We start from the raw sequence: 12,427 nt of genomic DNA on the forward strand, positions 1-12,427 counted from the left end.
AGCCACTGTAGTAGCCAATGGAAAGCTTCCTTTTTGTTCTCTGAAGTTTCACTGAAAAGTCAACTGACAAAAGGCAGATTAATTGGAGAAAGGGCATACAAATTTATTAACATGCACATGGGGGAGAACTAGAGTGATTTTGCTGAAGCCCCAAATGGGGTTCAGAAGCTTATATACCATCTTGAGGTTACAGAATGGGGGTTTGGATTGTGGCATAACAGGTTATGGGAGTGGGAGACCTGGCTGACAACCACGGTCTTGTTATGTAAATGAGACCTCACAGGTAGAAGTCTTCAGAGAGAACAGCTGGTGCATGTTTCTTTCAGACCTCTGCAAACCAACAGTAAAATTCGAAACCCTCCAACCTACTGATGGACCCTCTGCTTGCCCAAGGGCATTCTTAAGTTAACCTGAAAAACCAGTTCAGGCAATGACGGGTGGGGGTTGGCCATGCCTCATAATACACGCCTCCCTTGGAATTCAGGCACAGCAAGCCAGCATTAACGTTAAAACAGAGACCTTAAGACTGACAGAAAAGACTCTTTTGCAGAGGCTTCTTCATTACCTTCAGGGCACACAGGATTCTCGCTTTCCACTGTACGGTCCTCACTTTACCTGTTCAACCTTCATTTACCTTTCACTGCCTACTCCTGGGTAACACTTGGCCAACGCACAGGTTTCCCACATCCTGAGGACACCAGCAGGCAAGGTTTGAGTGACGGCTCTGCCTGGCTGGCGGTCACCCGCAGGCCCACAGCAGGACATGAGCAGAGGTGAGGGGGGCGCCGTCACCAGCTTTGACTCTTCCAAAGACCAGAACCATCCCTGAGCACCCGGAGGAACCAGGTAAGCGGCTCGGAAGCAGAGGCGCCAGGGGCGGGGCCAACGCTGGGAGGTTTCCTTGCCCCGCTCCCTCGCTTGGGTCCTGCAGCCGCTCCCGTTAGACGCGTTCCCGCCTCCTGCCCTCCGGAAAGTGCCCGCCTCTTGCCTTCCGCCCCGCGCCCGACTTCCGCCTACCGGCCCGGCTGTGGGCTGCGCCCCACGCCCCTCACGCCAGCCCCGCCCCTCACGCCAGCTCGCGCCCCGCATGGCTGCCGCCGGGGCCAGACTTGTGGAGCTGGGCTTCGCCGAGTCAGCGCCGGCGTGGCGACTGCGCAGCGAGCAGTTCCCCAGCAAGGTGGGCGGGCGGCCGGCATGGCTGGGCGCGGCCGGGCTGCCCGGGCCCCGGGCCCTGGCTTGCGCGCTGTGCGGCCGCCCGCTCTCCTTCCTGCTGCAGGTGTACGCGCCGCTGCCCGGCCGCGCGGACGCCTTCCACCGCGGCATCTTCCTCTTCTGCTGCCGCGAGCCGCCGTGCTGTGCCGGCCTGCGAGGTGAGCCGCCAGACGGGGTCGAGACGGGGCCGAGACGGGGCCATGCCTCCCACGCGTGCGCGTTAATTCCGGGAGCCAGGAGGGAGACGGCGGAAAGCACCGCTGCCGCCCCATCCTCGAGCTCCCTCCCCCGCGCTTCCCCAGGAGCACCTTCTCCCGGGCCCTTCCAGGATGTCCTCATTTTTACTACACAAGCTTCTAACTGCCCATGCGCATCGGTAGCCCCCAGCTTTTAATCAGTGGGTGCTAGGTATGGTGCTATTCAGATAATAGAAATTGTCTTGGAAAGATGGGTCCCAGTAGCTTTTTCGTATTTTTGGCAGTCGTTCTTAACGATCAGTCTTACTAATTGGATTAACTCAGACTAGCTCCAGGAGGCAACTCAATTGCGTACCAGACGAAATCTAGTTTCGGGATTTTAAAAGCTTATTCCTGAAAGCAAAAACTTTCATTTTTTAAAAAAGTATTTTCAGTTTTATGTGTAGAGGATGAAATATTTGAATTGCTGTTTTGTTTGAAGATATAACTTTTCTCTGCATTCTCTTTTAGTTTTTAGGAATCAGCTACCCAGGAAAAACGATTTTTACTCATATGAGCCACCTTCTGAGAATCCTCCCCCAGAAACAGGAGAATCAGTGTGTCTCCAGCTTAAGTCTGGTGCTCATCTCTGCAGGGTTTGTGGCTGTTTAGGCCCCAAAACGTGCTCCAGATGCCACAGAGCATATTACTGCGGCAAGGAGCATCAGACCCTAGACTGGAGATTGGGACATAAGCAGACTTGTGCACAACCAGGTGAGTAATCTTTTTTTAAAAATCTCAGTTCAGTTTCATCGCCTTTGTCAACCCAAATATTTCCAGGATAACTTTAAAGTTAAAATTAGGGAAGGTATAGTACTTCAAAATTTTTCATACCTGGAACACCTTTGTAAAAAAGAGGCTGTAAAGTCTGAATCACTGAGTAATGTCACCATATAGGCATTTAATTTATTACCCTTTATCTAAAATGCCAGAACTATAGGGAATATAGTACTTTAGAGACAACCATTTATTAAACTGTCTTCAAAACTAAGTGATTACTAATAGTGCTGTCCCTTTCGTTTCAGATCATTTCGACCATATAATTCCAGACCACAACTTCCTTTTTCCAGAATTTGAAATTGTAATAGAAACAGAAGAGGAGATTATGCCTGAGGTTGTGGAAAAGGAAGATTACTCAGAGATTACAGGGAGCATGGGTAAGCAGTTTGAGGACTTCATCCATTAAGTGGTTAAACATAATGCTTGGAAGAAAGCTCAGTGTGTCTAGAGCAGAGGTACCTCAGCTGAAAATATACTTCCCGGACTGTGTTTTCTGACACCTATGAGGTGTGTTCCGCTCCCTGTAAAGACAAGGGTGGGTATCCAGATGGTCGCATAAATAGGGCTGCACAAGACGCTGGAAGCTTGCTAAGTTCCTCTGGGTCCCAGATCTGTTTCTCAGGTTGGGATAGTGTGAGTGCCTAGCACAGTGTCGGGCATGCAGAAGGGCCCCTTAAAAGTTTCTCTTTCATCTGGCCAGTTTTAGATACACAATTTTGTCAGTTTACTTACAGTGCATACTCGGGTAGTACTTGTGCTGACCAAGTATCTTAGAGGTTTATTTTATTATAGTAGCCAACATTTATCCTGCACTTACCTTACATACTGTTTGTGCATGAGCTCATTAAAATCCTGACAGCAGACCAGTAAGTCAGAAACTGCCCCATTTTGAAGGTGAGGAAATTGAGGTTCTGGGTATAACTTGCTTTGGTCACATAATGTTAAATTTTACAATTTGAGCCTTGAGCCATACACAAAACCGCCACAAAATTAGATTTATAGACTCAAAATGAAAACATTAGCTTACTGGTTTGTAGTTAATACCAGTCCTACATTCCAAAACATGTTTGAGTCTTACTCTGTGCCTGACCTTGTGCTTGATAATAGGGATATAATGGGAAGCAACACTCCAGTGGTCAGATGCTCACAGTCTCATGGAGGATCCCAAATAATACTTGGGGAAGTTACATTCCATGTAATGACTGATAAGAGTATAATACTGGTGCCATCAGAACACATGTGACATCACTGAAGACTGCCTGGAAGGGACCACACGTGTGTTCATACCTGTACGATAAAAACAATCATGAAAATGCTTACCTTTAGGAGAAGGCAGAGCCTAGAGTAGGAGGATCAAGGATGAAAGCTGGACTTCAAATACGCCTTATTAGTATAAATGTGACTGTGGAACTGTGTATTTTAAGATTATGAAGTAAGGTAAGTTAAAAAGCAGTCCCTAATTATCACAAGTAAAAAACTCTTGATGTAGTCATATAACCACACTAAGAACTCTTCTAGGTGACTTCAACACATGGGACAGTACATCTCTAGTGGAATATACCCTGAGAATGAAAAGAATGTAACAGTGTTAGTATTTTCAATAAACATGTTATTAATAACCTGTTGCTGTTATTTTGAGATGGTTGTGTGTATATTGGGGGGATAAAGGAAATGAGTAATTATGTTGGTGTTACTGAAAACTGAGGCGCTGGGCGTAGGAGGAAGATAATGTTGATTGTGTCTATGTACCATTTCTCTCTAAAAGGAACTCCAGGCTCTTTGGAGAGGTGGTTGGTTCCAGAACTGGGTCAGGAAATGTTCATATAATGTGGGAACGTGGTCATATCAAAGATTAAGGATGCCAGGAAGGATTACTAGGGCCATGTCAGAACTCAAGCAACATGAAAAGGCTCCTGCTGGCAAAAGATGGACAGTTTGAACATCTCCAAGGACACTAACTGCATCAGATATGTTTAACGGGTTCAAAATGATACTTTTAAAAAACTCAGTAATCATCTTTGTAGGATACTTAGGAACAGACTTATTTTCAAATTGGTAAATAAAAGGAAAGAGTTTGAGTTCTAGGGGTACATAACTTAATTATGAATAAAGTGATATGTGTGGGATTTACTTCAGAGTAATGATGGAGTTGGAAGTGGCAGAGAAAGGAAACACTGGACTTGATAAGTGTTGAAGCTGATTAATGGTACATGGCGGTTCATTATAGTATTTCCACTTTTGTGTATGTTCAAAATGTTCCAAAATAAAAGGAGAATTAAAAAGAAAAATGCTTCCTGGAGGTAGCCGTGTTTTACCTGAGACTTGAATTTGAGTTCCCAGATGAAAGAGTTTGGCAGGAGGCAGTAGGGCCTGAGGGAACAGCGTTTACAGTGTCCTAATGGTTACACTGAAACTTTCCTCGTATAATTGATGGAACATCAATCTGAAGGCATCCTACACTTCCTCCATCAGACCTGATGGTGCAAGTGAACACCATCAGTGTCTTTCCAGTTTCATCAGTTACTTTAGCTTCTCTTACTCAAGGTATATCAGTTCTATTTTAATGTACATTACAAAGACTAATGGTTATACTTAGAGACATGGGTCTGCTGGGGACAGCAGTGGCTCAGGGTGGCTGTAATCCCAGGAAGAAATGTGGAGAAGGAAATGAACATTTTTTTTTTTTTTAGGACAGAGTCTCACTCTGTCTCCCAGGCTGGAGTGTAGTGGCACCATCTCGGTTCACTGCAACCTCTGCCTCCTGGGTTCAAGCAACTCTCCTGCCTCAGCCTCCCGAGTAGCTGAGATTACAGGCACCTACCACCACGCCTGGCTAGTTTTTATATTTTTAGTAGAGACGGGGTTTCACCATGTTGACCAGGCTGGTCTTGAACCCCTGATCTCAGGTGATGTGCCCACCTCAGCCTCCCAAAGTACTGGGATTACAGGCGTGAGCCACTGCACCAGGCCAGAAATGGGCTGGAAATGAACATTTGATGACTGAGTGAGTGAGCCTACCAGCTGAGGATACTAATGATAAGAAGGGCTCACATTTGTTGGGTGTCCTGTGATGTGCTGGGCAGTCCTAAGCCCTTGACCATTCTGTTATTTTGAAGCTTTAAGGAAATGCACTAAATGGGAGCCCATATAATAGAGCTGCATGGAGTACCTGGAAATTCAGATGGTCCAACTTGAATGAGTGAATAAATAGGGAAAGCTATCTGATTAAAAGGGGGTCCCCTCTCCAGGTGTGAATTGACAAGTTGTGGGGATTACTCCTGTTTTCATAATAGTTACGTTGATTTTTCAGGTGAAGCACTTGAGGAAGAACTGGATTCCATGGCAAAACATGAATCCAGGGAAGATACAATTTTTCAGAAGTTTAAAACTCAGATAGCCCTTGAACCAGAACAGGTAAAGTGGAACTCACAGCTCCTCACTGTGTTCTCTTCAGGCCATGTTTTATGAGTATAATCTGTGAGAAGAAATAACTTCATAGTAACACTAGTCTGTTCCTTAGGAGCCTATAAAAGCAGGCTTTTGTTATCTTGTTAGAGGAGTTTCTCACACAGATGGGCCATGTAGAAAGGTGCTTTGCAGTGCTGATCCATTTAATAGTTACTAAAAGACTAAAGCTTATACTGTTTATCATACAGGGTTCATTTTCTAAAGAAAGCATCAGGGATGGGAGATGAATGAGATGTTGCCTGAGGTACATGAGGTTTAGGCACAAATGGCCCCCCCACAAAAAGAAAAAAGGTGATTTTTGCCCATTTCCAACAGGTACCTTTGGCTTGTAAAACAAACGTGGCATGTTAACATTTTCTCCTTAACCTCCCCTACCATAAACGTAAATCACGGAGGAAAAACCCATAAACCAGTCACTGGTTCAAATAAATACCCAGGGGTTTATAGGAAGAATAGATCTAGGTCTTAAACACTAAGGCAGTTTTTAGCAATGCATATGCTTTTAGACAAAATACAGAAAACTACTCAGTTGCTGTAGGAAGCTTATTACGGTGAAATGTTACTTATGTTTGTAGTAGTTTTCAAAACACTGTTTCACTTGGTATTTGTCCCTCCTAAAATTTTTTAACCATGAAGGCAGGCACAGACTCTGGGCAGAACTCTGCAATCAGAGCAGAGGCTCATTCTTAGTCCCTTCACAATATATTCATAGGACTAACATTCCAACATTAGGTAGTAAAAGCATCATCTAGGAAATATATTTTGATGCCCTCCGAGTCAGATAAGCTGAAATAGTCACTTTGGGGTATTGAGAAGGCATTAATGGCACACTGGCACAGCCAGGTCTGATGGAGGAACTGTGACATGCCTTTTGGGTCAGTGCTACATCAAGAGTAGGAACATTCATGGAGTAGATAGCATGTTACCATTGGAAACTTTTAGGTAAGGTATTGATTATTTGAACATGATCCTCATTGATTTTAGATTCTTAGATATGGCAGAGGTATTGCCCCCATCTGGATTTCTGGTGAAAATATTCCTCAAGAAAAGGATATTCCAGATTGCCCCTGTGGTGCCAAGAGAATACTGGAATTCCAGGTATGACCTAAATAAGGACGATTTTAGTGTGTAATCACCATGATTGTTTTAAACATTAAAAACTGCGCCAAGGTAATTTGTGCACATGGGTCCAATGGCAGTACGGAAGGGTGGCCTATGATGAAAACCGTCAGTTTCCTGCCTCACCTTGGGGCTAGTTCCCTGGAAGGAACTGTCTTGTCTTTTTCTGTTTCCTAGTTTTCAGACACTGTCTGTTGACTGACTTCTGTGAAGATGAGTGTATCTACACTGTCTCACCTCCAGTGTGGTTACGTCATTATTGTTAGTGCCTCTGTTAACTTTTGTTATTTTAAATAATTTATACCTTCCTTGTTCCATTAATTGAAGTCTTTGACTCCATACTTTATGAGAGGAGTCTTTACTGTTTAATCTTAGTTTGTGGATTTGTTAGAACAAATGGATATAAGCATTAAAGAAAAATGTGCCCCCCTGCCCAAAAGGATCTGTTAGCATCAAAATACCAAAATCCATTTTGGGTGGAAATGCTCTTGAGCTATGGATTCACTAATCTTCCCAAAGTCATAGCTAGTATTGGTTTGTTTCTTTGGGTAAAAAAGGAATTATGAGGACCATAACCAAAACTCTGCTTGGTTCTTAGTGCCAGAGCTCTCAGGGTCCAAAATGAGGTGACAGGATGGTGGCTGTTCTGCCTATTCACTCTTTCAATTAGACTACTTCTGAGATTCTTCTCTGGTCTCTATAACTACATTGACAGATGTCCTTTTTGTATTCATGACTAGTAATTAGTGTTTCTTGAGTCAAGAGTAACAATATCTGCAATGATACAAAGTAAAAGTTGCCTAAATAGAAGCCTCAGCCCTTTTGAGTGGCATATTAGTAATGAAAATAATTTATTAACAGCCACTTGTGAACTTCTTTCTCAAATGGAAAACATCAAACAGAAGGTGAGAGGGGCTTTGAAGTCATAAGGAAGTTTTAGATTGTTAAAACATGTTAATTGTATAATGTCTATAATCCTGCTTTGTAGTATGAGGATTGAAAGACCAAGATTCCTATAATCATCCTGGCTGAGAAGGTCTCTTAAAAGTAGTGCTCCCTGCTGTGAAGCGGCTTTCTAACTGTGTCACCCTCTTCTCAGGTCATGCCTCAGCTCCTAAACTACCTGAAGGCTGACAGACTGGGCAAGAGCATTGACTGGGGCATCCTGGCTGTCTTCACCTGTGCTGAGAGCTGCAGCTTGGGTACTGGCTATACAGAAGAATTTGTGTGGAAGCAGGATGTAACAGCTACGCCGTAAAGGCATCTTAAAGCCTTGAAAAATGTTAATGCTCTTTTATACCTTGCAATTCCATTTCTGGGATTTTATCCTAAGGAAATACTTATACCAAAAATAAAGGTGCAGAGATGTTGAGAGATTGCTTACACAGTGTCTACATATTACTGAAACAAAAGTGTCCACTGACAGAGAATTAAATAAATTTTGGTACATCCACCGTGGAAGGCTACACAGTCTTAATTATAACACCTACATTGACAACCAAGATACCATTATAGGTGGTATTCGTGGTTTGATCCTATTCTTGTAAAAATATTTGTATGTACGCACAGAAATCTGCAAAGATGTACACTTAGTGCACTGGTTACCAACGAATGGTGGGACTAACTAAAATGATCGTTTTACTTATACGTGCATTTCTTTTTATAATAAAAATGGGTTATGTGCCTAATGAAGTCAAACTATCTCACTCTGAGAGCACTTCCCACCCTAAGTTTTTTAAAACACAAAGAAAAATACTTAGGTAAAACTCCAACAAACTTGTCTGATCATTAGCTGATTATCACAGGCTCTAGTATGTACTGGAAGCCCAGAACATTAGAAAAACACCAAACCTCAGGTTGGTGAGTACGAGAAACAGGAAACCCAGTCATTCTGAAGTAGCAGTATCACAGCTGGCAGATCAGGAACAGTGGCTTTGTGATCACAGAACTGGAACTGGAAGAGGCTCTACCTTCAGAACCGATCTTCGGCAGCCAGTGGCCCTGCTGACAGATGAGACACTGAAAGGCAAAAGGCGATGGTCTTCCCTTTCCATGTCAGCGTTGTACACATGTTCCCTGTCGCATTTACAAGGCTTATGGAATGTAAGCCAGGATAAGGGTCTGGCCTAGGAGGCAGCAGCCTGAAGAAAGGAAGGCCCTGAAGTCAGTTTTCAAAGGGCTGACCCTTGGCCTATTATGTTTCTGATATATTTGTTTAAGGACCTTGGCCTATTATGTTTCTGATATATTTGTTTAAGCAAGTGGCTCCGAAGACTACACTAAGGTTCCTTCCATCCCCTAGTAGCTCACACTTGACAATTCCCAGTTCTCTCAGCACCAGTGATGCCTGCCCTGAAGACACATTGCTGTTGATCAGTGCCTGAATACTGACGGCTAATTCTGATCAATTTCTCAGGCTTATTTCCTTAATCTACATTGGCTCACATTGTCCCCTAACACATCCCTGTTAACTGAAATGCATTGCCACCATAAATCCTCACGTTTTCATAGGTAACGTCACTTGCTAATATAATTGTCTATTTGATTTGTAATTTAGAAATTTCTGTCCTAGTAGTCCGTATTATATAAGTATGTATATGCAATTTGTACTAACTGTGTGTGTAAGATGCAGTTATACATAGCACCATATGGAAAACTGCAGTATGGAGTTTCTCCCATGGGGAGGTTTGACACTACGCTACTTAAGAGCTAGAGGGTACTAGTTTCGAACCTGGGATGGCTAAATCAATGAGAACCACCTATAACTATGGTGTCAGCCTGTGGCTACTGAAGTAAGTTGTCATCAACTAGTGACGAGTTGGTCACAACACTTAGTAGGAAGCACAGTGGCGTAAGGAAACCTGGACTAGTAGGGCCTTCATATCTAAAATTATGTATTATTCTGCATAGGCAGAATGTGTTAGTACGTTATGAATGCTACGGGCTTTTAAAGCAAACGTGTTATGGTCTTTCTGTGGTAAAAACTGTTACTTGATATGGACATTCTTGCAGGTATTTTGGCGTACTCAGCCAAGCTGTCATTGGTGTTTATTCCAGTCAACCTCCAGAGATGATCCTAAAAGTTTACAGGGCCTTTCCATTTGGAACAGGTATATCAAGAGGGAGACAAACTGGTCCAAATCACTAGAAAGAAAATGTCACAGCACCGACTGGGCATCTGTGTTAAAAAATAGCAACTATATTAAAAATAAACTGTACAATATAAAAAATTTAAATTAAAAAATGCATTAAGCAAGTTGCCTTTAGAAATGTGAAGACATTTTAAAACACTACAAGGTAATGAGAAGTCTCACCTACGTAATCATGGCTCCACAGACAGTGCTGTCCATGCATCCACCATTTCTCAATACCTACAAAGTTTTAAGATCTGCTTGGTTCAGATACTGTCCAGCCACAGCAGCTCTCCTCTGCTGTAGAGAGCAGCATATTCAGCTTTGCCTTTTTATTTCAGATACTAAATATCCTTTGACAGTTTCAGATAGTACAGCCAAAAAAAAAAAAAAAACGGTTTTAAGTGTTTTTGGCAATCATATTGGTGATAGTATTTTTGTTACTCTTAAGAATGGTATGGTGGAGGTGGGAGGATGATTTGAGCCTAGGAGTTCAAGACCAGCTTGGGCAACAGTTGAGTGACTTTGTCTCTACAAAAAGTAAAAAAAGTGAACTGGGTGTGTTGATGTGCACCTGTAGTCCTAGCTACTCGGGAGGCTGAGGTGGATCACTTGAGCCCAGGAGTTTGACTGCAGCAAGCCATGATTGTGCCACTGCACTCCAGCCTGGGCAACAGAGTGAGATCATGTCTCAAAAAAAATTGCACATATAACAGATAAAGTAATGATAAAGTAAATATGTAAAGTAAATGAGTAATTATGGGACATTCTAATTCCTCATCCCCTGTGTCTTTAAGAAATAAAATTCTCATTGTAGAAGGAAGAGTATATATAATATAGAATTGGTTAAATAAAAACCCTGTGAGCTTTGAATTGGACATATTAATATGAAATCATTTTATCTTGAAAACCTAAAAAGGGAAAGAAGCAAGTATTTATCCTGTTATATGGAGTATAATCCTTTTATAAAAGTATTCACATTAATAAATGAAAAAGAAATGACTAAAATGCCATTGCAACCCACTAATGAATTAATAGATCTAGGAATTACACGGCAGCTTCCAATTTGCAGGAAATACAGAGAATAGGGAAACTACACCATGAATTTCCAACTAGCAAACCCCAGACTATGGGAAGCTCTAAACACTAAATGGCCTGTAAATTGGAAAGAAAAGAAATGGATAAGGAACTTCAATTATCTTTAAATGCATGAGAGTCAGGATAATAGTTCCTGCGTGAGGGAAGCCAGGAGTGTGTGTCTGGAAGGACCATAAGGAGGGGCTTCTAGGACAGGCAGCAAAATTATGTTTCTTGACCTGGTTGGTGGCTGCAAGGGTATCTGCCTTTGAATAATACATTATGCTATACATTTGTTAGGTTTCCTGTATATGTAGCTACAACTATAAAAGATGATTTTTTTTAAAGTTATATACATTAAAGTCCTAGGCACTGATAGGAAAAATATTGGAAAGGAAAACATAGAATTACTATTTACAAATGATTACATGCCTAGAACTTTCAATGCAATCAACTAAATCAGCAGTAATAGTAGTTCAGTAAACTTGGAATAACAAAAATATTATCAACAATAAATTTTAAAGTGTTAAGAGAAACTTCCAGTAATAAAACAACAGAAATGGTAATATCTTAAGGAAGTAATACTTATGAAATATAAAAGCCCTGTGTGAAAAAGATTGTAAAACTTTACTGAGGAACATAAGACCTACATACCCGAAGGGATACTTCTTTCTTAGATAGGAGATAATATTGGAATGATGTCTTTCCAGTTAATCCATACATTATTGGCATCACTAATGATTGGGAAACGCAAGAAAAGGGCATTTCATACGCCGTTCTCTTTGGACTGCAATCTGGTATCAACTGATTAAAACTTAGAATGTATAGTCTTTAGTTCTTCTTCCAGGAAAGTTTACTACATGAATACCTGCACTCATCCAAAAAATACACATACAAGGATGTTCCTGCAGCGCTGTTTATGATATTGAAAAACTGGAGGGCATGTAAATGACTGTAATTACAGGAATAGCTCAGTAAGTGAAGGTACCTAACAAGAGCATCCTAGATTCCCAATCATGGAAATAGGTTTATGATATATTGACTGAAAAAAGGGAAAGCTATACAATTGAATGTATTCTATCATTTTTTTCCAAAAATGGGATCAAATGCCAGAGAGGATAGACAGAATGGGCTTAGAAGATACCCACTAATCTGGTCATTATCTTGGGGAAAGAGGCAGAAGAGAAAGGAAGGAAGGAAGGGCCTCCCCTTTCTGATTTTATTCCTGAGTCACCTGAAGATGTACTTTTACAATTAAAAAAAAAAAAAAAAAAAAAAAAAAACCACCCTAACAATGAAACCTAAGAACCCACAAATGTCCACCTGATATTCCATGAGAAAAAAACTACAAAACAAGCAAAAAAAAGTTACTGCAGAGAGTTGGCAGCCTGTGGAGAGGGCATC

At 41.9% G+C, this 12,427-nt stretch overlaps 1 protein-coding gene across 3 annotated transcripts; it reads left to right on the forward strand.

The window, feature by feature from the left end:
• The first annotated feature begins 1,078 nt into the window (after positions 1-1,078).
• PDCD2 (programmed cell death 2) lies at positions 1,079-8,269 on the forward strand. Of its 3 annotated transcripts, XM_005551355.5 has the most exons (6): positions 1,079-1,370; positions 1,920-2,162; positions 2,474-2,605; positions 5,539-5,642; positions 6,681-6,794; positions 7,915-8,269. In XM_005551355.5, exons 1-6 carry the CDS (start codon positions 1,088-1,090, stop codon positions 8,071-8,073), a joined length of 1,035 nt encoding a protein of 344 aa, XP_005551412.3. In that variant the 5' UTR covers positions 1,079-1,087; the 3' UTR covers positions 8,074-8,269. The 3 variants fall into 3 exon arrangements, with proteins under 3 accessions (XP_005551412.3, XP_005551414.3, XP_015303913.3); XM_005551357.5 differs by lacking the exons at positions 5,539-5,642; positions 6,681-6,794; positions 7,915-8,269 and adding an exon at positions 3,336-4,516; XM_015448427.3 differs by lacking the exons at positions 5,539-5,642; positions 6,681-6,794; positions 7,915-8,269 and adding an exon at positions 3,994-4,516.
• Positions 8,270-12,427: the final 4,158 nt, after the last annotated feature.

The sequence above is a fragment of the Macaca fascicularis genome, chromosome 4 (assembly GCF_037993035.2).
Source record: "Macaca fascicularis isolate 582-1 chromosome 4, T2T-MFA8v1.1".
Classification (NCBI taxonomy): Eukaryota; Metazoa; Chordata; class Mammalia; order Primates; family Cercopithecidae; genus Macaca; species Macaca fascicularis.

Bases quoted from the DNA above. Each gene is read 5' to 3' on its own strand.
- PDCD2 (XM_005551355.5), top strand. From the start codon at position 1,088: ATGGCTGCCGCCGGGGCCAGACTTGTGGAGCTGGGCTTCGCCGAGTCA. The intron at 1,371-1,919 runs GTGAGCCGCCAG...ATTCTCTTTTAG, and splicing joins GTGCTGTGCCGGCCTGCGAG to TTTTTAGGAATCAGCTACCC. The intron at 2,606-5,538 runs GTAAGCAGTTTG...TTGATTTTTCAG, and splicing joins AGAGATTACAGGGAGCATGG to GTGAAGCACTTGAGGAAGAA.